This window comes from Arachis duranensis, chromosome 9 (assembly GCF_000817695.3).
Source record: "Arachis duranensis cultivar V14167 chromosome 9, aradu.V14167.gnm2.J7QH, whole genome shotgun sequence".
Classification (NCBI taxonomy): Eukaryota; Viridiplantae; Streptophyta; class Magnoliopsida; order Fabales; family Fabaceae; genus Arachis; species Arachis duranensis.
The window spans coordinates 5,702,712-5,726,799 of record NC_029780.3 but is presented as its reverse complement, the minus strand read 5'-3'; the positions used below and the strand labels follow the sequence as shown (position 1 = coordinate 5,726,799).

Sequence of the window (24,088 nt, the reverse complement as noted above, 5' to 3'; positions counted from 1 at the left end):
GGAGTATACTTAGGCCCGGTTAAAAAACACAACTTAATTAAATTTTTTTTGAAAAAATAATTTAAACAATAAATTATTATATTAAAAGTAATTTATAAATAAGTTTTTTTTTTAAATTGTTTTACATAAAAAACAACTTAAAATGCCATTTATTCTATGCAAAATAATTTTTAAAAAAATAATTTAAAAAATGTTATGAGTACTATAAAAATTTGTAATATTTTAGTAATTTAGATAAATATTGGTTATAACTATATTTTTTAATTTTTAAATTATTATTGACTATATAGAGTATTTTTTTAATGTTCTAAGTCATTAGGATATTACAAATTTTTATAGTACTCTTGACATCTTTTTAGCCATTTTTTTAAATTATTTTGTATAGAATAAAATATTTTTTTGTGGTATAATTTAAATAAATTTATTAAAAAAATTTTCATGAGCTATTAAAAATGGACAAAAGAGTATTGTACGAAATTCGAATTGATAGCTCATTAATATTTTAAAGAAGTATCGTAATTAAATATTTTGTTAGTTTTTTTTAATGCATGAAATAAAATACATATTTTTTATTTTTAAATTATTAATTTTTTAATAAAAGAATGGATATAATTAAATCATGAGTAATTCAAATTTGGCCGATTCGAATTACTATGTGCAACGTGTGTGAGTGTAATTTGAATTATAGTGTGTCTGTGTGTGAGTAATTCGAATCACGTTGATTCGAATTACATGTAATTCTAGTTCGAAATATACTGATTCGAACTATATAATAATGTGCATTGGTGGATTCATGAACCAATTTTTTATTTGGCTGATTTGTGTAAAATTTCATTCTCCTTGGTTTATTATAGTGTTTTGTCCAAATTATTATATTAAAAGTAGTTTATAAATAAGTTATTTTGTATTTGAATTTTTAATTCTAAAAGTGTTTATTTTAAAAAAAATGTGATAAAAAGTAGTAGTATTATGAGAGAAGTCATTTTTTTTAACTTCTCTATAAGCTCCTAAATAGTTTCTTAAAAAAGTTACAATTTAATTTTAAAAATTACACCGGACATTAATACTACTATTTTTCATAAATTAAAAATAAAAAAAAAATTACTTTTAAAATTTCCCAAAAACAGGCCCTTAGTTTAGGAATGAATTTTAGTATTACCACTCAAAAACCATTTTACATAATTTTTAGAAATTAAAACACTAATAATATGTAAAAAAGTGAAAATTAAATGATAAGAAGTTAAAAGGAAAAGGAAAAGGAAAAGAAAAGAAAAGAAGAAAAAGAATTGTTTGTGACATGTGATGTGGATGCACATTTATAGTAGGCGCGTGTGGGAGTAAATCAGTTATAAAGAGGTAGTTTGATTCATCCAAAAATCACGACTCTCAAAGTAACTAACTAACTAACTAATTCACCCTTCACTCTCTTCACTCTTTAGTAGTTCGTTGTAGCCCTCCGATCAGGAAGCATGGACAATAGCAACAGCAATAATAGTATTCCCCTGCTCAACGGCGGCGGAGGGGTGGTGGCGGAGGACGGCGACTACGTGAAAGTGAAGGGGCTGAGGGAGGCGAAGAAGATTTTCTGGATAGAAACAGCCAAGGTATGGCAGATAGCATTGCCTATAGTGTTCAACATTTGGTGCCAGTACGGTGTCAACTCCATAACCAGCATCTTCATTGGACACCTCGGAGACCTCGAACTCTCTGCTATCTCCTTGATCAACTCAGTCGTCGGCACTTTCGCTTTCGGCTTCATGGTATGCTTTCTCTGACTCCTCTTCTTCTTTAACAACAGTTAGATATAACAATTTATATATATTCCAGCTCAAGAATTTAGGACGAGTTAACATCGCACGACCGACATTGCAGACGTAAGAAAAACAACCACCGGAAACTCTTAAAAACAAGAACATCCGAAATTCAATTAGAAAAAAACATCTGAAATCCAAACTCAACAAGAGCTTATTTGTAGTGAAATTGGCTGCTATAGTGTTGATTTCCTAGCATTACTCTTATAAGATAAGTGATTTTATGATATATAAATTTCAATGTTTATTATTAGATATAACTATTTATGTGCCTTTACCTATAGCTTGGCATGGGAAGTGCAACGGAGACACTGTGCGGGCAAGCATTTGGGGCAGGGCAGGTTGAAATGCTGGGTGTGTACTTGCAACGGTCATGGGCAATCCTGTCGGTGACCAGTCTTTTGCTAATGCCAATATACATATTTGCTGCTCCAATCCTGAAGTTTCTGGGGCAACAGCATGATATAGCTGACAGAGCAGGAAGCTTTGCTCCTCTTGTAATCCCCCAATTTCTCTCACTTGCATTCAATTTTCCAACCCAGAAGTTCCTTCAGGCGCAGAGCAAGGTCAATATTATTGCCTGGATCGGCTTCTTCGCGCTAATCCTGCACGTTGTGATGCTGTGGCTCTTCATCTATGTGCTGCAATTAGGCTTAACTGGTGCAGCATTGGCATTTGATATCACAAGCTGGGTGATAACATTGGCTCAACTTGCTTATGTCTTTTTTTGGTGCAAGGAAGGTTGGCATGGATTGTCATGGAAGGCCTTGAAAGATATATGGCCCTTTGTTAGGCTCTCCCTTGAATCTGCTGTCATGCTTTGTCTTGAAGTTTGGTATATGATGAGCCTCATTGTTCTTGCTGGCCACCTTGATAATGCAGTCATAGCTGTTGATTCCCTCTCTATATGGTAGGTAACATAAATGTTACTAATACATTCATTCATTCGTTCATTCATTTATTCATTCAGTTCACTCTTGTATGTTTTATAGCATGAATTTGAATGGGTGGGAGTTCATGATCTTTATTGGAGTAAATGCTGCTGTCAGGTATGCACTCTCTGTTTGAAGTGAAGTTTGTTCTATCAATGCAATCATGTATGTGTGTGTGATTCTTTTTCTTTCTTTTCAGTGTGAGAGTTTCCAACGAACTGGGACTTGGACATCCAAGAGCTGCCAAATACTCTGTCTATGTGATAACACTTCAGTCCTTTCTAATTGGAATCCTTTCCATGGTGGCTATTTTGATATTTAGAGATTCTTTCGCTGTCATCTTCACTAGCAGCAAGCCTTTGCAAGAATCGGTCTCAAAACTCGCATACTTCCTTTCTGTGACTATGATTCTGAACAGCATTCAACCAGTTATTTCAGGTATTTATATACACATAAATCTCTTACATACATTACATACCCCCCAATGCAACAAAACTCCCCTCTTTACAATTTTGAAACCGTTCTTGCAGGTGTTGCTGTTGGAGGTGGGTGGCAGGCACTGGTGGCTTACATCAATGTAGGTTGTTACTATGTGTTTGGACTTCCACTGGGGTTTATTCTTGGTTATAAAGTTAACTTGGGAGTTAAGGTAATGCATTAATTCTATTTAATATTATCCAAAGACGGTAATTAACTATAGCCCTCTCTCAAATGATTGTGAAACTTGTTTCATATGTAGGGACTTTGGGGAGGTATGATATGTGGAATTGCTCTGCAAACATTGCTGCTTTTGTTGATACTTTACAAGACCAATTGGAAGAAAGAGGTAGGCAATGCTTCTCATATGGAGATTGTTCTGTTCTGTTCTTTACATTTGATATTTCATAAGTTGCTAAATACAAAAATAATACAGTAACCAAATTTCATTAATGTAAATGAACTTTCTCCTCTATTGTAATTGCTTTTAGTGACTTGACACTTTTCCATTGTAGGTGGAACAAACAAATGAAAGAATGAGGAAGTGGGGTGGACAAGAAATCAAAGTTGATAGGAGAGTGGGTTCTGCAGAAGCTTGATTTGCTTCTCTCGCACGTCCATTCTGGTCAAATTCATTCTTCCATTTTCACATTGAATGCTAATAGCTACTTCTTAAATAGCGAGCAAAATAGTTTAATGCTTTGTTATCTGATGAGAACGGTATATTTTTGCAGTTCTCTCTTTTTTGTATTTACTTCTTAAAATTATTCATCATCTCAAGGGAAAATTAAAAAGCAACTCCAGAAATAATGAGCTAAATTCTACAAGGCAGCAACCTCCGACAAGTATGCGACACACAAACTCCACAAAACAGAACAGTCAATATAAATAGTTATTTGTTTACAACAAAAGTACGAAAAATTATTGACATCAAAATAATTTCACTCCGGTCAACGGCCGTTTAATACGAGACAAAGACAAAAGTAGTAGCACAGGGAAGATTTTAACAATTCATACTCGAGTAGAAAAATGGTTCATAGAAGTACCATGTTCTCAAAAATAGTGAAGCACTGATTATGATTACTCGTGAAGCACATTAAATGTGCTCTAAGAACATGCAAGTCTTTTTTCCTGAAACTTTATTTGATTAAACACCTTGTTAAGCATGCCAAAAATAAACTTAACCTGTTATTTTTCTAACACCATGTTGCAAGTGACAAACATTGATAAGCCTCTATAAGTAAATCTTAAAATCTAATATAAATACACGATTCCAATCAATAAATTTTCAGGAGGATACAATAGGAAAACAATGATTGAATTACAAACAAAATTGACTGCAAAACCAGCATAACCATGAAAGACCACGTAGGAGTCAACTCCAACTAAATGAAGCCCCAAAATTAAAAGAATACTATTATAAGGGGGATTAATTAGGAACAAAACAATGCCCCCTTCGTATATATGGCACTTGTGCAAAAACCAATGCCTTTGAGAATGTCTTGAATATGCTCAGAAATCATGTTTCGTGGACAAGCTAAAAAACCAAGGATGCAGCCAGCAGACATCACCATCTTCCAACAAATGGAGTTTCTCTACCGTATCAGATGAGTTCTTTCATCTACTCGAATTTTGATGAACTGGAGTATTCAGTTCTGTTGTGTTTGGTTCCGTTGTCAAGCACAGTTATATTTGATGAAGCACTGGAAGATGCAGCACTACCATCATTAGCATCCTTGTAATCGCCTTTTGGTGGATTTCTGCGAGTATTGTTATCTACACCCTCGTCTGCTAGTTTTTTCATAAGGTTCATGACAGTTGGAACGAATTTGGTAAACAAGGATAAAAGTCCCGGCAGCTGAAGTAAACAAGTACGAAATAAGGCTTTTATATAGATGGTTAAATACCTATTGAACATTTAACAAGAGCTGATAGGCAGTAGCTCAACTAAAGGACTATTTATGGAATCCCTAACTTGATGCTACTGACGTGTGTGTGAGATTCAAAACTCAGTAATCAAGGTGGTGAATAGACCAAACAATTATAATTATGATTATAATGAATTGAACAATATATGATAACGAGGAATTATACTCACAGCTCCATGGCAAAATTCACCCGTAATGTCCAGTTGCACCCATAGGACTTTGATGAGAAGATAACCAATAAAAATGACAAGTAAATACAACGGATTTTTGCCATGGGAAATACCAAAATTGAGTAAGAACAATTAAAAAGAACACTCGGATGGAAACTAGGTGGTTTCTTTATTATTAAACTCCCCATCCAATAATTTATGGACAATAATTTATAGGCCAATCCATTCAATTATTTGTTGATATATTATTCTACCGGTTAGCTTTTTTAAATAACTGTTTACACACAGAGATTGAAATTTTGCCTTCGATTTAGTTGTCTGACCACCATTTTTGATATCATTTTCTACATGCATCAATCTGTTTTCACTTTTTATACAATGTGAATGACTGCCATCAATTATATTCGACTTCTACACTTGAGCCAATCGACTAATAGAAAGTATCTAACAGAGTACTTAATTGACATCAATCCAAAGTTAATTGTAACATATATTTAAAAGTTGATTAAAATATTATTTTGACACTTGACAATAATCGAAGTCTAAACTTATTGAACATTGACTTGTCAAAGAATTCAATAACATCTTTATCAAAAATATTATTTTTTGAGATAACAATTATATAAATTAATTTTTACTTCAACATTTTTTTATCTCTTCTCATATAATATCATACTTATTTTTTTTCTCTTTCTTCCTTTCACATAGAAAGAGATTTATAAACCTCATTATAATTATAGAATTAGATAATTAAAAAATAAATTAATTACAGATTAAAAAATCGATAATGTTAAGATTAAAAAAGATATGATTAAAATTTTTATATTAAAATAAAATTAAAAAAATTTAAAGATAAATATTCATAAAATTTAATAATAAAATTTAAAAATAAGATAGACGANTCATTTAATAATTCAAATATTGTTCCTCCATCAAATCTTTTGCGGTATCTTATTTATGTTCGTTTTCTTTGCTTTCCTTGGTTGCATATTAAATTATTAACCCAACACGAAGTAAAGCAAAGAAAGAATCCACAAAATTCAAATTCAATATCTATCTTGTACCCAAAATAAAGAATTGTTTATTTTTCCCCAGCGAAACAACTAATCATATCCTAAAGCAAGATCTACAAGAATTTGAAAATTCCAAATTCAATTTACGGTGCTTATGTACTGATGATTAAATTTTATCTAATTTGTCTTTTATAATAAATTTTATATCTTTAAAAATTATCTATTTTTATACTTTTAAATTAAACAACACCTTTTAACCAATAAATTAATCACCAAACTCCAATTTGCAACAACAAACACAACACGGGCAAGTCACCCTATATAAACCCTACATACATCAGAAGGCAGTCAGGCACACATTATTATTCATCACCAAAAAAAAAGTTCCAATATTCAGCAGAAATTGGGAGCTAAGCAAAAAAGGAAGAATGAAACTGAAGGAAAAAGATTTCGCAGTGAACCAAATGGGAAGAGTGATCATAATCCCTGAAGAATCCGACGACCTATGGATGCTCTACAACATCATCAACCCCGGCGATTACGTCACGGCCGATACCTCCCGGAAGGTCCACCACCAACTCAACGACGGCAGGAACACCACCGCCTCACGTGTCAGGCTCTCTGTCCACCTCAAGGTCACCTGCGGCGACTTCGACAAGGACTCTTCCACCCTTCGCATCCAAGGCCGCAATCTCGAGCCCAACGGTTATGTTGCCGTCGGATCCTTTCACACCCTCACGTTGGAGTGCAACAAACCCTTCGAGCTCCACAAGAAGGTCTGGAAGCAAGACGTCGTCGAGGCTCTCCAGGAACGAGAGAACCACGAAGTTTGTCCCGACGCGGAACTCGCAGTAACTCTCTTTCAACAAGACCATGCTGAGATTTATCTAATTGGAAAAGGCGTAACCGCCATGGTTTCCAAGGTTGAAACCTCTTCTTCCAGTACCGAAGGAAGAAAGTCTTCATCTTCATCTCCTTCTTCAAACACTACGAAGAACGTGTTCTTCCGCGAGGTTTTTGCGGAGTTCATAAAGTACGTGGATCTGAACAAGGTTAAGAACACTGTGATCGCAAGCGAGGATTCGAAAAAGGACGAGTTTCGAAGGTTTATGATATCGAAGGCAAAGAGGATGAAGATGAGAAGCGTAGAAGAGAACATAGGAAGGATCGTGGTGGCTGCTGGTGGTGGTTGCAACGGCAATTTGAAGGATCTTTTGGGAGAAAGCACGGTGATGAACCTTATGAAGGACAGCAAGGTAGGGTTGCAGATTAGGGCACTGAGGAAGGTTTGGGACATGGTTTCGAGTGACTCGGATCGAGCTTGCTACGGACCGAAGAGCGTGGAGAGTGCGCAGGAGATGGGAGCCATTGAAACGCTTCTGATCAGTGATGAGCTGTATCGGAGCGATGAGGTTGCCACGAGGAAGAGGTACGGTTGTTTGGTGAAGGCTGTTAGGGATAGTGGTGGGGAAGCTTTGGTGTACTCTTCCATGCATGTTATGGCAGAGCAGTTGCAGCAACTCACCGGTATTGCCGCCATTCTCAGGTTTCCGTTGCCTGCTCTTGATGATAATGCTTATTAGAGCAAGGTTTTATGATTAATTAATTGTCTAGGTTGATTAATTATCCTAATTTAACTTCATTATTTATAGCTGTATATAGTTAGGGAAAAATATAGGGAGACTAAAGAATGAGTTTTAATTGGATAGTTATTTTTTTTATTCGATTTACTCATGCACACAGTTAACAATGGTTGTATGTTTAATTCATTAAGTGTGCGGATGGTTATTCTAATGTTAAGTTTAAGAGGTAATTTAGAATGGAGTGTTTTTTTATTTTGTTTGGTCAATTTTAAAACTCATTGTTCACATTATTTAAAAAAAAATATTATCTATCTAACAAAACCAATTAGTTATATAAGGTATGGTATTTGATAAATCTTGAGTGTTTTTTTTAAAGAAATAATCATCATGTATACTAAAATCAATCACAAAATTTAATCAGTAATATAAAATATGTATTAAAATATAAATATATATTAAAAATATATTAAAGAATATTCTTGTTAAAAAAATATTATAGTAGCTTTTAGGGGAGTTCATATAATCATATTGCAGTTTGAAAAAAAAAAATCAATCTGATTAATTTGAAGTATATAACATTTTACGATTTATATTAAATTAGTTTGAAGTATATAAAACTCTCTGCTATCTCCTTGATCAACTCAGTCGTCGGCACTTTCGCTTTCGGCTTCATGGTATGCTTTCTCTGTCTCCTCTTCTTCTTTAAGAACAGTTAGATATAACAATTTATATATATTCCAGCTTAAGAATTTAGGATTTGAATCCTCTAAAGTTTAAATTTACTATATTATAGGATAAAGTGTGATCTTCTACTTTTGAATGGTTTTTTTTCTCATATTTATTTTTGGTCTCATCTATAAAATAAATGGTGAGAGATCACACATTATCCTCTAAAGTGAACAACCACCGGAAACTCTTAAAAACAAGAACATCCGAAATTCAATTAGAAAAAAAAAATCTGAAATCCAAACTCAACAAGAGCTTATTTTTAGTGAAATTGGCTGCTATAGTGTTGATTTCCTAGCATTACTCTTATAAGATAAGTGATTTCATGATATATAAATTTCAATGTTTATTATTAGATATAACTATTCATGTGGCTTTACCTATAGCTTGGCATGGGAAGCGCAACGGAGACACTGTGCGGGCAAGCTTTTGGGGCAGGGCAGGTTGAAATGCTGGGTGTGTACTTGCAACGGTCATGGGCAATCCTGTCGGTGACCAGTCTTTTGCTAATGCCAATATACATATTTGCTGCTCCAATCCTGAAGTTTCTGGGGCAACAGCATGATATAGCTGACAGAGCAGGAAGCTTTGCTCCCCTTGTAATCCCCCAATTTCTCTCACTTGCATTCAATTTTCCAACCCAGAAGTTCCTTCAGGCGCAAAGCAAGGTCAATATCATCGCCTGGATTGGCTTCTTCGCGCTAATCCTGCACGTTGTGATGCTGTGGCTCTTCATCTATGTGCTGCAATTAGGCTTAACTGGTGCAGCATTGGCATTTGATATCACAAGCTGGGTGATAACATTGGCTCAACTTGCTTATGTCTTTTTTTGGTGCAAGGAAGGTTGGCATGGATTGTCATGGAAGGCCTTGAAAGATATATGGCCCTTTGTTAGGCTCTCCCTTGAATCTGCTGTCATGCTTTGTCTTGAAGTTTGGTATATGATGAGCCTCATTGTTCTTGCTGGCCACCTTGATAATGCAGTCATAGCTGTTGATTCCCTCTCTATATGGTAGGTAACATAAATGTTACTAATTCATTCATTCATTTATTCATTCAATTCACTCTTGTGTGTTTTATAGCATGAATTTGAATGGGTGGGAGTTCATGATCTTTATTGGAGTAAATGCTGCTGTCAGGTATGCACTCTCTGTTTGAAGTGAAGTTTGTTCTATCAAAGCAATCATGTATGTGTGTGTGATTCTTTTTCTTTCTTTTCAGTGTGAGAGCTTCCAACGAACTGGGACTTGGACATCCAAGAGCTGCCAAATACTCTGTCTATGTGATAACACTTCAGTCCTTTCTAATTGGAATCCTTTGCATGGTGGCTATTTTGATATTTAGAGATTCTTTCGCCGTCATCTTCACTAGCAGCAAGCCTTTGCAAGAATTGGTCACAAAACTCGCATACTTCCTTTCTGTTACTATGATTCTAAACAGCATTCAACCAGTTATTTCAGGTATTTAGATACACATAAATCTCGTATATACATTAAATACCCCCCAATACAACAAAACTCTCCTCTTTACAATTTTGAAACCATTCTTGCAGGTGTTGCTGTTGGAGGTGGGTGGCAGGCACTGGTGGCTTACATCAATGTAGGTTGTTACCATGTGTTTGGACTTCCACTGGGGTTTATTCTTGGTTATAAAGTTAACTTGGGAGTTAAGGTAATGCATTAATTCTATTTAATATTTATCCAAAGACTGTAATTAACTATAGCCCTCTCTCAAATGATTGTGAAACTTGTTTCATATGTAGGGACTTTGGGGAGGTATGATATGTGGAATTGCTCTGCAAACATTGCTGCTTTTGTTGATACTTTACAAGACCAATCGGAAGAAAGAGGTAGGCAATGCTTCTCATATGGAGCTTGTTCTGTTCTGTTCTTTACATTTGATATTTTATAAGTTGCTAAATACAAAAATAATACAGTCACCAAACTTCATTAATGTCATTGAACTTTTTCCTGTATTTTTTTTATTTTTATTTTTATTCAATCAAGTTAGATATTTTTATTCAATCAAGTTAGATATTGTAATTGCTTTTAGTGACTTGACACTCTTCCATTGTAGGTGGAACAAACAGATGAAAGAATGAGGAAGTGGGGGGGGACAAGAAATCAAAGTTGATAGGAGAGTGGGTTCTGCGGAAGCTTGATTTGATTCTCTCTCACTTCCATTCTGGTCAAATTCATTCTTCCATTTTCACATTGTAATGCTAATAGCTACTTTTTAAATAGCGAGCAAAATAGTTTAATGCTTTGTTATCTGATGAGAACGGTATATTTTTCCAGTTCTCTCTTTTTTGTATTTACTTCTTAAAATTATTCATCATCTCATGGGAAAATTAAAAAGCAACTCCAGAAATAATGAGCTAAATTCTACAAGGCAGCAACCTCCAACAAGTGTGCGACATACACAAACTCCACAAAACAGAACAGTCAATAAAAATAGTTATTTATTTACAACAAAAGTACGAAAATTTATTTTGACATCAAAATAATTTCACTCGGGTCTAGGGCCCCGTTTAATACGAGATAAAGATAAAAGTAGTAGCATAGGGAAGATTTTAACAATTCATTCTCGTGTAGAAAAATGGTTCATAGAAGTACCATGTACTCAAAAAAAAGTGAAGCACCGATTATGATTACTCGTGAACATTATATGTGCTCTAAGAACATGCAAGTCTTTTCTCCTGAAATTTTAATTGATTAAACACCTTATTAAGCATGCCAAAAATAAACTTAACCTGTTATTTTTCAACACCATGTTGCAAGTGACTCAATAGTCCGCATTACAAGTGACATTGATAAGCCTCTATAAGTAAATCTTATAAATCTAATATAAATACACGATTCCAATCAATAAATTTTCAGAAGGATACAATAGGAAAACAATGATTGAATTACAAACAAAATTGACTGCAAAACCAGCATAACCATGAAAGACCACGTAGGAGTCAACTCCACTAAATGAAGCCCCAAAATTAAAAGAAAACTATTATAAGGGGGATTAATTAGGAACAAAACAATGCCCCCTTCGTATATATGGCACTTGTGCAAAAACCAATGCCTTTGAGAATGTCATGAATATGCTCAGAAATCATATGTTTCGTGGACAAGCTAAAAAACCAAGGATGCAGCCAGCAGACATCACCATCTTCCAACAAATGAAATTTCTCTACCGTATCAGATGAGTTCTTTCATCTACTCGAATTTTGATGAACTGGAGTATTCAGTTCTGTTGTGTTTGGTTCCGTTGTCAAGCACACTTACATTTGATGAAGCACTGGAAGATGCAGCACTACCATCATTAGCAGCCTTGTAATCGCCTTTTGGTGGATTTCTGCGAGTATTGTTATCTGCACCCTCGTCTGCTAGTTTTTTCATAAGGTTCATGACAGTTGGAACGAATTTGGTAGACAAGGATAAGAGTCCCGGCAGCTGAAAGTAAACAAGTACGAAATAAGGCTTTTATATAGATTGGTTAAATACCTAGTGAACATTTAACAAGAGCTGGTAGGCAGTAGCTCAACTAAAGGACTATTTATGGAATCCCCAGCTTGATGCTACTGACATGTGTGTGTGATCCAAAACTCAGTAACCAAGGTGAATAGACCAAATAATTATAATTATGATTAATGAATTGAACAATATATGATAACGAGGAATTATACTCACAGCTCCATGGCGAAATTCACCCGTAATGTCCAATTGCACCCATAGGGCTTTGATGAGAAGATAACCAATAAAGATGACAAGCAAATACAACGGATTTCTGCCATGGGAAATACCAAAATTGAGTAAGAACAATTAAAAAGAACAGTCGGATGGAAACGAGGTGGTTTCTTTATTATTAAACTGCCCATCCAATAATTTATGTACAATAAAATACACTCTTATTTCAAAACTACGATTTTACTACTTTACACTGAAGCTGCTACAGGCAGAGGTGTGGTGTTAAGAGTGAGTAAAAACATAGCCTTTATTGTAGAACGAAAGGGAAAAAGAAAGAAAGAAAGTAAACATAGATGAGCTCAATTGATGTGCACCTTAAGAGTGTCATAAATTCATTAAATCCAAGAATAATCAAAGCAAGTATTGCCCATGGAGGAGGTAACCAGTTGTTATTACGCTTGTTGGCCTCCTGAAAATCCAAATATTACAAAAATAAATTAACAAATAGATTTCTAATAAGAACATTTAAATTCCTTGATTAAATATGCATCCATGATATTTGTGAAACTAATTATATAAGCTAGTTTGCAAATCATTATCTGTAGCTTACACATGGAACCTAAACAGGCAAAATTCTTTGGACCAGTTCAAGAACTGTATATTTCAGGTAACATACAAACTGGAAAGATAAAACTATAGCCTTGCCTCATTTCTTTTGTGCAACTTAATAGTTGGTTCCAGCTACAACTTAAAATATAAAACATCCGAAATAAAGATTAGGGTTTAAATTAAGTCGAATTTTGTTCTAATAGTTTTTCTTAATTTTCATTTGCATAAAGAAACCCTCAAAAAGTTAAGATAAATGTCATGCCTGTGCAGAAATGGCCTGAGAGACACTGTATTCTGTCTCTGTCTTGAATTGCCTCCACAAGGATTTGCATTGGACAGGTGTAATCAATGTCTTAGAGGATGGTACCTAAACAGCAAAATTCAATCAAGACAACTAATCAGCACTACTAGAAAAACATATAGAGAGCAGTTTACAATTTCAAATACATACTAATGAAGTCAGTCTTTAGCAATGTTGGATATACATATGTAGGCAATAAAACTTGCCTTTTCCCATGTGCTAGAAGCTAGCGGATCAACCGTTGTGATGCTCCTATCAGTAACATTACTGCTTGATGAATCTATCAATGCAATGGCTAATGTTTTCTCAATATTATCAGTATCACCATCATCCAAACGAATAACAGCCATGACAGACAGTAACTTCAAAGACTGCAATAAGTTAAATTTGGTTCAGAAATCAAAACGCAACACAAACTTAAGGTTACAAACGACAAATAGTATTCATAGTCATGTCATACAGCAGAGCGAGCAGTCTTTGTGATGGTACGGATATCTTCTTTGCCCGTCCATACACGAGGCATTGAATCAGTGTCGTGGCTAAACAACATCGTAAACCTGCTTTCAAATTTAAGGTAAGTGCCTCTGAAGTAAACTTATAAGGTATAAGTGAAAAAATCATCTTGGATGTGGCAAAACATGTTACCTATCCTTCATCCGGATTAGAACTCTTCCAGCTTCATCCCTAGCCTTTCCTTCTACTACACCCCTAGCATAATCTGCTATATTCGAAATCATTTTCTGTCTCGTATCTTCATCCATATCAAACCCAGCAAGTGCAGCAGAGAACCCTGAGACAGCTGATTCAGTCTCACGCCTAAGAAGTTTCTTTATTGATGACCAAGTATCACCACTTGCTTCATCCAAAAGAGCTTCAACAGGTCCAGACAAGGCTTCTTTAAGTTTTTCCTGAAATGGCACTACTATCAGAAAACTTCACAAGAAGTTACTTTTTCACCCAAATAAAGTAAACAACTGGTGAACCAAACAATCTCCTATACTAATCCCTAGATAACTGCTGTCACAAGGCATGAGAAGGATCTTATACTTTTGAATTGACAATGTAACTGTGGGCCCAAAGGAAAAAAGAAAAGAAAAGAAGAGGGGGAAAAGCCAACCATATTGCAAGTATTGTTTAATTGACATTATTATTATTAGCAGCTCAGAAGTTTCAGCTTAGAATTTGATGACGAATAATTTACAACACAATCTTAGCATTTCACTACCAATCTTGAAATATTTGACTTAATGATTTGGAAGAAATGAAGGATAAGTTTAGGTGCGTACCTCATACGATGAAGTCAGTTCAGAAAGCTTAGCATCACGTACAGATGCCACATGTGCATCAATGTCACGCCGCAGTTTCTCCCTTACTTTAGATGTATCCCAGTCTGCTAGTTCAATTACAACATCTGTAGCAATAGCATATCAGTTTCATACTGTATTTCAGTTGAGCAAGTAAGATGCACACTTTGAAAGTATTCATCACATATTTTGGTCATGGAATTTTAATTGTTATCTAATGAAGGGTTGTCCACTGCATGAGGCACCCACATAGTGGGGTCTAGCTAAGCTACAACTAAGCAATGTTGCCCCAACAAGAGGAAGGTTGTTTCTAGAATTTGAATGCATGACCTCCATGTCAGCAGACAACAACCTTGCTATAACACCAAAGCTCAACCTCAATATTGTTGATTGTTATCAGATATGCAAAATAAATAAATTTATGGTTTACCTGCGCAAGCTTCGTCAAATTGAGCCATAGAAGACTCAATGCAGTTTTTGGCAGCCAAAGAAAACCCTTCACCTCTATTCAAAGCCTTGTCAAATACATCCTTGAATTTATCCACTATTCCAGATCTTATATGTCCCAGCGCAGAAAGGAACGATGGTTGGACAAGCTAATGAATTGAAAAAAGCATTGAGTATGTTAAAGATCTCTTACACATTGCAAGTCACCAAAAGAATTTTAAATGGGAAAAAGACTGCAAACATTCCAGCCTCTAATTAGTCATTCTTGTGATTCAATAACTATCGATTTTTTGTTCCTCTGTAAACAATCATCAATTCATTTATGTTTTACAAAAGAGCAAAATGGTTGTACAACCAAGATTGCATGAGAATCAAGTTAAGAATAATTACTTGCAACAATTTTTCTTGGAGTTGTTTTTGTTTTGCAGATCTCACACCTTCATCAAAATAAGTGGCTTCAAGATCATACCTAGATTTAAGGTAAACAAAATATTTCAATATATTCGGTTAGCATTAGAAAAAAGCTCATAATATAGTATAGGTTTAGTATTAATTAACTGAGCCACTAAGAATAGAGATGTCAGATAGATCGAACCATACTTACTCTGACAAACAAGCACCTAGGAGTGAATTGAGTTTTTTTCCAAACCCCTGAACAGGGCCTGATTGTACGGCTTCTTCTAATTGGCACCATTCCTACAACATAAACCGGTTTTCATAGCTTTAGCAAATAGTAGTTACAGATGACACAGCAAGCTGGAAATTATACCAAAAGACCTGTAATACCTCATTTGCAGAAAAAGTGGCATATTTCTCGTTGGCAATTTCTTCACATCGGACAGTGGCAACCATTACCTACAAGTGGGCAATAAAAGATTAATAAAATAAATAAAACCATAGGCAATAATAGAAGAACAGAAGCATGCAGATATTACCTTATGTGCAGGAAGGTCAAGGTCCTTGTTCTCTTTGATGACTTTCCAGATTTGCTGAGCACTAAAAGAAAAGCCCGATGCAGGAACTACTCCTCGCCTGTCCCCTGCAAGCCCACCAGGAGCGATGGAGTGCTGGAATCGTTGCCTCAAGTTGGCAACCTAGATTTAAATAAACCCACAAGATCAGCAATGATATGCAATTTACAGAAATAGACATACATTAAACCAAACAACCATGCTAAGTGTACACCAAAATCAGTCACTAAAATCAGCCACTAGTGTAGAATACACATTGAAATACAAAATACACATTAAAGATGGGTTAAACCACACATGTATTTCTACACAAATATATAGTGGCTGATTTTGGTGTGCAAATAGCATTTTTGTAAACCAAATTATTTGACTCTGCTTTCCAACAGGGAAAATAAATTAACATAATGTTTTATGCAAATACATTGAGAAATAGGAATGCATCACATGCATTAAACGAGATGCAACAACCACATTTCCTGGTAATGGGTCATTTAATACCATCAGAAAGTAAACAAGAACAAAGCTGGAGGGCATTTCATACCTGCTCCTTAAATTGCTCTTCTTTTTCTTCATAACTAGAAAGAGCAGTAACTTCAACCTGATTATTTGTTTGAAAAATGAAAGCAACTACTGTAAACTTCCAACAAATTCTGATGCACAAAAAAAGACCATCAGAAAGTTCAGTAACACCAAAGGAATGGTGAACTTACATTAAAAAATTCACTAAGTGGGGTTTCCTTGTGGGCTTGTGGTTTAGGAACCGAGTCCCATATCTGCAGAAGAAACAGGTGAAGCAGTGAAGGTTATTAAAAATTACAATATTCGATAATATCATAAGATGAAAGAACAGCAATACCTTCTGAATATCTTCTCGCAAGACAGGTTCTAAATTTTCAAGTGGTGTCTATACAAGGAAAAGGTTGATCACATCAAGAACACATAATATTTAGACATATCATAATAAACAATAATCAGCATTTTGCATACACACCCGCGTTTTGTCACGTATGACAAACAACAATGTCGTTTTGCGTGGGCTAAACAATCTCATCATAACCTGAAAGCAAAATGTAGTGCATGGTTAGATACAAATGAAGTTTGGGAGCTCAAGCTAATTGCTTGTAGTAAATAGGTTAATAAAGAGACCTGAAAGACAGTTTTCAAGAGTGGCTTATTAGCAGCTTGCTCACGGCCAATGTCATGACACCACCTTTACAAGCATCGCAGACAAACGAAAAATTAGTTTCACAACAAAAAATAGAGTCAACAGGTGACACTAGCTACCCAGAGCTCAACACTTCAGGGGATCAGTCTGCATTAAAGATGACTAAAAGAAGAATAGGATTAAGAAACTCACATGTTGATTAGCACTATATCTGAGACAGCAAGAGCAAATAAAGCACTCTGCTTTTCAAATGCAGTATCATCCTGAAATAAAATAACAAAATAAAATAAAATTCAGTATAGAAGGTGACAATAGAACACCAAAACTATGCATTTCTCGTCCATGGTTCTTTTACTTTTTTTGTGTTAAATATATAATCATTCATATATCTCTACCTAATAGTTTAAACTTTTGAGATAAATAGTTTCATGACATAGTGTCAACGCTTCTATGACCAAAAGGTCTAAAACTCGATTTGTATTGCTCCCAAAAGGAAAGAATTTAAGCATAAGGCAAATAAAAATTAAAAGAAAGCCTATATATAATTCACGCTTCAAGCCGAAAAAGGCTATTGTGTGCAGGGACGTGTCGATATATAATCATTCATATACCTTTACCTAACAACTTAAGATTTCAGGATAAGTGGATCCACGATATTTTTAAGAAAATGAGGTAGGGTTTTCAGGTCGAAATAATCGAAGTCATAAGCATTAACTACTCCTAGGCATAGTAAAAAAGAACATGAATAACCATTCTTTTGATTTTTTTTTTAATTATTAAATGAAAATAACAGAACATTACTTCTCAAGAGAAAGTAAAATTATAAAAAGAATAGATGTTACCATTTTGGTTTCCCAAGGGTATCCACCGTTAAATACGATAATTAATCCATTTACTGTGAATCACCCACTTAAGGGCAAAAGGCAACAAGAACAATAATAATGGGAATATAGGAACCCTGAGATATTTCACAATAAGCCTCGTGTCCATAGTGGATAGAGACACAAATGGGTGTTTATATGTGATTCTAAAATATTATATGCAAATGCAATGTGGATGTAGGCAATGAACTCTGAAATGTAAACAGAGTTACTACCAAAGAAGATCAAGATATAACATTAAGAAATGGAGGGGGGGGAAAACCTCTCCACGTTCTCTTCCATCTGTTCCTTCCAAATCCATCACAATGGTACAAGGCTCTATCCCAGTACATCTAGCCATCCAGATTCCTTTGGTTGTTTGAGACCTGAATACAACCATATACAATCAGGTCAGTGAGGCACCATCATGATAGTTGAGCGAAGTTTATGTAAATTGCAAGTACTTGCCTTCCCTTAAAAGCATCCATCTCACGGAAATTGGTACGAAACAAATTGTTTAACAGCGTGCTTTTGCCTGCCCATAGCAAAAACAAATAAACAAAATTGGATATCCTTTACCAGGAATGAATCACTTTATGGAATAAAATCAAACAGATGAATAAACCAAGAAAAGATAAAGTTATTTTTAGAGGGCAGAAAAAGGGCTAAAACAGACTAAACATAATATTTAGCACTTAGAAATAACTAATTCAGATAGGCAACAGTCATAATTCACAAATGAACCCAATATCAATTTCAACTATAATGTAAGTTATTCCACACTACTTCATAAGGCAAAATGAAAACCTCGACTTTAATATTTCCGACAATCTCATATAACAACCAAACATTAGCATTGTGAATCAACTAACATATCATGATTAAGCAGATCGCCAAGTGAAATGATGGGCAAAGGGCAGAAGTAATAGTAAGGTTGCAGAGGCAAGAAGGCATACCACTACTTTGTGGACCCATAATGGAAACTACAGCGTACGAAAGCCCACATTCACTAAATTTCACCTCCTTCATGAAACTTTCAATCCCAGTTACATTGAATGTACCATCTCCATCAATAAGTTGAGTTGAACAGCAATGATTATTAGCTGGATACACAGATATTCAATGTCAGATGTGGAGTCAAAAGAAGAGAGGAAGGTAAAAAAATATATATATATATACACTAAGCAGTAGACACAAAATCCTACATTATTATTTTTCATTTAATTTTTTTTATAAATGCTTACATCACCATGATAATAGAAAGCTCTGTATATAGTTGTTAGTTGGTTCACACTCCATTCATAAATTTAATCCCAAGCTACTAGTTTGCATTATCTTCTTAACTCCTTCTTTTTCCCTTTAATAATTGAAATTAGTATAAAAAAAGAAAAAACAATGATCTAGAGTAAAATTGACAAGGATTTAATAATATAACTATACAAAACCCCTCAATTTTGGATCGAACTATCAAAATCAATCACATCAAACAAATTCTCATAAAATCCAAATAGATTTTCTCTCGAAACTGAAAATAACAACAACAATAGCAACATCAACATCAAATAATAATTATGATAACAGTTACACTAAAAAAACGCACGCAAAGTGTGATTGCCAATTTCCGTTAACATCCACCAAGCATCTCATATAAAAAATTAAATTAAGACTATAGGATTGGGAGTTAGAATATAAGAATTAGGGGAAACTAAAAAGGAATGAAGATATTAACGTATATAGAACGTAGAATGCAGGAATCAGATCGATGATGAGGGATCGGAAAGCTTACCCATTGGAAATCGAATGTGAGGTTGGATCAGAAAGAGAGAAAAGGGAATAGAAGAGCGATCTCACACAGAAAATAGGGGCATTAGCATTAAGCAATGAGCAATTAGCAATGAACACTTTAGCAATAGCGAAATTTGCATTAGGCTTTTTTGGTTTTTAACTCAAGTGCCTTTGTTCACAACACACAAATATGAAAAGAAAAAAATAATTTCTTTGGGGACTTTTTATTTATTTATTTATTTATTATATGGTTGTATACTTTTACTTTTTGTCTTTACTTTTCTCTTTCTTTTTATTCTCGATTTCATTTTTTCCTTCCTTTTCTACATGTCAAGCATTGGCTAAATGAATAAATATTTCAAAATGTCCAAATTGATCAGATCTAATCTGATTAGTTTAGTTTAATACTATCATTTTTTTTGTCTCTAATTTATTCTAACTAATATCATTTGCTATGGTTATTAGAATAATAAAATAATTGGATATCCTTTTCGAATGTCTTCTTTCTGAATTCAAATGGCTTAACTTGCAAGTTAGCTATAAAATTGAATTTCATTATTTTTCAGCTTTTTGTTGAATGGTTCCTTTTAACGTTCAAATTTTCGTATTCTATAAACTAATAATTTATTGCAAAGTAATGGATTGGAAAAAAAAAGGTTGTTTCTCTTAATTTCAAAATAACACATTTGAGTAAATTAAGCAAAGGATAAATCCATAAATATTCATCCTGTTTTGTATGGTAATTTCCCAGAGTTAAAAAGCCTTGGGTATCAGATTGTGGAGTGCTTGGAGTGTTTTTCTAATAATTACAAATAATGATCTTTAATTGCAAATAATTAGTGATGATAATGGTGATCTTTCACTTAAGGAGAATTTAATATTTCAACTACAAAGAAATAATAGTAGTGAGAAGGAAAATTATTATTTATTGATGACTCATTTTCATTTAAATTTTTGGTAATTGATAAATTAATTGTCTTAGATAAGATTAAAAGAATTAATGGAAGAAAAAACATAATATTAATTGAAAAAGCTCCAAATTAGTACACGAGAAGGGTTGTGTTGGCGGTGAAGAATGGGACCCAAAATGCCGCCCATGACTCACTTGTTTTGTGCCTTTGAGCGAAAGTGGACGGCGTGATCATGGAATTTGTGGACACAAGCAACATTTATAGCGCGTGGTTCCAATTCCTTTTCACCACCCTTCTTTGTTTGATTTCTTTCAAGTGTACTGTACATTCCTGAATTGCTTGTGTTTGAGTTGTATTGTTGTTAGTTAGCGGTTGCACACTTTGCACCTTTCGGTTGTCAGTGTCACCCACTTATTTGTGGGTCTCATATGGTACAAATTTAAATATTTATTTTTAATTTTTTTAATAAATTTAAAGATCATCTTTTAAACATTATAGAAATCACTTTTAAATTTTAAATATTTAGCTCTTGGTTTCTGACTACATACGCTAATCTTTTCCTCAGCAAAGAGCAACTGTTTAAGTTACTAATTATATTCATTCATTATTGAATTATTTCTTATTAAACATGTTCAATGAATTCTAAAATCTAACACTAAATATTAAGTCACTTCCTTTTTATTTACTAACACTTTAAATTTAAGAATATCATGAAATTAAAATATAAAATATATAATATTAAGTTTAGTTATATTTTTTAAATATTATCAAAGTTTTATGAACATGCAACCACTATAATCCTTTTCACCTATGAATTTGTTCAATCATAAAAGTAAATCTAATTTGATTATATTAATCTGATTTACTTATATTATTTATGAAATTTAATTATAAATATAAGTCTATTTAATATTTATAAACAAATAGAATTTTAAGAGTAGTAATTTAGATTGGAACTAACTCTTCATTTTAGGTGGTGAATACTATAGCAGTGTGGTCATGTCATACTCATGAGAGTTGCAAGTTGCAACTTACAAGGAGAAAACCATGCAGCGTTGGAAATGTTATACGCACGCTACGTGACAAACGAAGCGCTATGGCATCGAGAACACACTACACATGCATCAATATTGAATCCTGAATAGCATGTCCTAGATTCTTTCACTACTAAATTTTGATACTACTGCAAATTTTTGTAGATCTTGATCATGTGCTTATTCTTCAAAGACATTCCTCCGTTAGTAGTGGCACAAAGACTTTCTTTTATTATATTCTTCTCAATCCATAACTACTGATATTTTTTATTTTTGAAATGAGCAATGCTAGGGATCAGCAACATTTGTGATTGGTAGTCGTCAACTAGCCATCAATGATTATTTGATGGTGTGAGATTTTATCTAATGGCTCACATTTCTCTACTGGTTATATGCTGACCAAAATGCAATAAAATTGCTAGCCCCTAGACTTTTTCTTTTGAAATAACTTTAATTAGTTTTCTAAGCATTTTTTTTAAGAAAAAAAATTTTAAATAGACTCTGACAATTACTTCAAAAAATAACAAGATTTTTAACAAATTTTTTTTTTAATTTTTAATATTTATTTTTATAAGATTGATTAGTCATTTTATCACTATTTTCCAATACCTCCAACTAGGATTTAACTTCTCATAAAAGCAACTCCAATGGTTAAAATATGAAGTCCCATTATAACATGTAAGTCTGAGAAACTTGATTATTAGACGTTAGAGGAGAAATTTGGTTAAACCCTTCTGTTGGCCTAACGTGCTTGAATCTAGGTTAGGGATATGGTAATGAGTTCATTTTTATTTAGTAAAACGTCTTCTGTTCTATTTTTAATTTTTTATCACGAATTTTTATTTATTTTCTTTGACAAGAGAGGTATATAATTCGATGCATATTAAATTTTCAAAAAATTATGCAATCATAATAAAAATTAATATAATTGAATTAAATTCTATCAAATTAAAATATAATCCAAAAATAAATTTATTATAATCAATATACATACAAAATATTAATATCTAAATTAAAATAAAATTAAATTAAAAAACTTATAGCAAAATAATATAATAATTTTTTATAACCGATTATAACTTGGTGATAGTACTTTTTCTTTGTAAGGACACAAATCTAAATAATTGGCTATTGCAAATTTAAATATTATATACATTATTAATTTATTTATTGATTAAACTTAAAAAAAAAAACAAAAATCATTAAACATACACTTATATAAAGATATGTAAATAATTTTATTTTTGTAAGTATTTTGCAAGTGTCAGTAGAGCAAATACTTCATTTCTCGCTCCCATTTCTATTTATTTGCATAGACAAAGGGTTTGTTTGGAAAATTTTAAAAGTAATTCTTTTGAGCTTTTGATTTATAAAAAGTAATATTATTAATGTTTCGTATAATTTTTAAAATTAAAATTGTAGTTTTTTAAAAAGTTATTTAGGAGTTTATAAAAAAATTTAAAAAAATTACTTCTCGTATAATACTATTATTTTTTTTATTATATTTCTATAAAATAAATATTTTTAAAACTAAAAATCCAAACACAATATAACTTATTTATAAATTACTTTTAATATAATTATTTATTATTTAAACTATTTTTTAAAAAATAACTTAATTAAGTTGTTTACTTAAATTGGACAAAGTCCTGTTTCCATAAAAAATTTGTAAGTCCTATTCACTCTCCTGTCTCAATAATTCCTGCGGGGTGCTGATTATTTTGGCATCTATAGTCTAGATAGAGATTTTAAGTGGCCACTGACCAACAAATTTTTTTTGTCATGTGTTCATAAAATATAAAAATAAATTAATCAAATAATATTTGTATATTAATTAATATTGTTAAATAGTTAAAAATTAAATTATGTATCATGGTTATTGTTATTATAAATTATTAAATTATGAAATTTATTTTTCGTATATTACTAACTTTTAATTGTGATTTATTTTTTAATTTATATTGTCAATATGACTTTAATTTTTTTCGTCTAAACTAAATTTCAAATAACATATTATAAGGGTTTTTTATTTTAATAAATAAATTAATTATAATAATTATTAAAATAAATAATTTAAAAAATATTTACTAAAATAAATACTTCTCTCTTATTTCAAGATATACACGTATCGCGTCCACCTGTCTAACGAAATAAAAGAAAAGTATTTATTTTGATAAATATTTTTTAAATTATTTATTTCAGTAATTATTATAATTAATTTATTTATTAAAATAAAAAATTTCATATTATAACGTCCTATAAAACAACTAACAACTAAATTAATTAAACAGAAATGACTATAATATGAATTGAAGTTAGTTTTTTTTATTAGAATTTTTTTTGTATTTTCATTATTTTATGTTTTCTTTACAAAAAATATA

General features: G+C 32.8%; 2 protein-coding genes across 6 annotated transcripts; one reads left to right on the top strand and one right to left on the bottom strand.

Moving 5' to 3' along the window:
* The first annotated feature begins 1,383 nt into the window (after nucleotides 1-1,383).
* LOC107464279 (protein DETOXIFICATION 35) lies at nucleotides 1,384-10,936 on the top strand. Of its 4 annotated transcripts, XM_021131748.2 has the most exons (8): nucleotides 6,685-7,877; nucleotides 8,516-8,588; nucleotides 9,027-9,652; nucleotides 9,723-9,779; nucleotides 9,862-10,100; nucleotides 10,193-10,311; nucleotides 10,403-10,489; nucleotides 10,717-10,936. In XM_021131748.2, exons 1-8 carry the CDS (start codon nucleotides 6,760-6,762, stop codon nucleotides 10,771-10,773), a joined length of 2,376 nt encoding a protein of 791 aa, XP_020987407.2. In that variant the 5' UTR covers nucleotides 6,685-6,759; the 3' UTR covers nucleotides 10,774-10,936. The 4 variants fall into 4 exon arrangements, with proteins under 4 accessions (XP_052110634.1, XP_020987406.1, XP_015938693.1 ...); XM_052254674.1 differs by lacking the exons at nucleotides 6,685-7,877; nucleotides 8,516-8,588; nucleotides 9,027-9,652; ... (1 more) ...; nucleotides 9,862-10,100; nucleotides 10,193-10,311 and adding exons at nucleotides 1,384-1,760; nucleotides 2,096-2,721; nucleotides 2,804-2,860; nucleotides 2,943-3,181; nucleotides 3,274-3,392; XM_021131747.2 differs by lacking the exons at nucleotides 6,685-7,877; nucleotides 8,516-8,588; nucleotides 9,027-9,652; ... (2 more) ...; nucleotides 10,193-10,311; nucleotides 10,403-10,489 and adding exons at nucleotides 1,384-1,760; nucleotides 2,096-2,721; nucleotides 2,804-2,860; ... (1 more) ...; nucleotides 3,274-3,392; nucleotides 3,483-3,569.
* Nucleotides 10,937-11,444: 508 nt separating this feature from the next.
* LOC107464260 (protein ROOT HAIR DEFECTIVE 3 homolog 1) lies at nucleotides 11,445-19,932 on the bottom strand. 2 transcript variants are annotated; one of them, XM_016083186.3, is made up of 23 exons: nucleotides 19,764-19,932; nucleotides 18,934-19,080; nucleotides 18,446-18,512; nucleotides 18,261-18,363; nucleotides 17,310-17,380; nucleotides 17,099-17,162; nucleotides 16,944-17,009; nucleotides 16,809-16,856; nucleotides 16,663-16,725; nucleotides 16,494-16,550; nucleotides 15,917-16,075; nucleotides 15,768-15,836; nucleotides 15,586-15,677; nucleotides 15,372-15,450; nucleotides 14,965-15,130; nucleotides 14,517-14,641; nucleotides 13,876-14,138; nucleotides 13,691-13,787; nucleotides 13,437-13,601; nucleotides 13,192-13,296; nucleotides 12,695-12,789; nucleotides 12,324-12,420; nucleotides 11,445-12,086 (listed from the first exon to the last, which is right to left on the bottom strand). In XM_016083186.3, the coding sequence occupies exons 1-23, from the start codon at nucleotides 19,765-19,767 to the stop codon at nucleotides 11,850-11,852; spliced, it is 2,439 nt and encodes an 812-aa protein (XP_015938672.1). In that variant the 5' UTR covers nucleotides 19,768-19,932; the 3' UTR covers nucleotides 11,445-11,849. The 2 variants fall into 2 exon arrangements, with proteins under 2 accessions (XP_015938672.1, XP_052110633.1); XM_052254673.1 differs by lacking the exon at nucleotides 12,324-12,420 and having other exon boundaries at nucleotides 11,889-12,086.
* Between the last annotated feature and the right edge of the window lie 4,156 nt (nucleotides 19,933-24,088).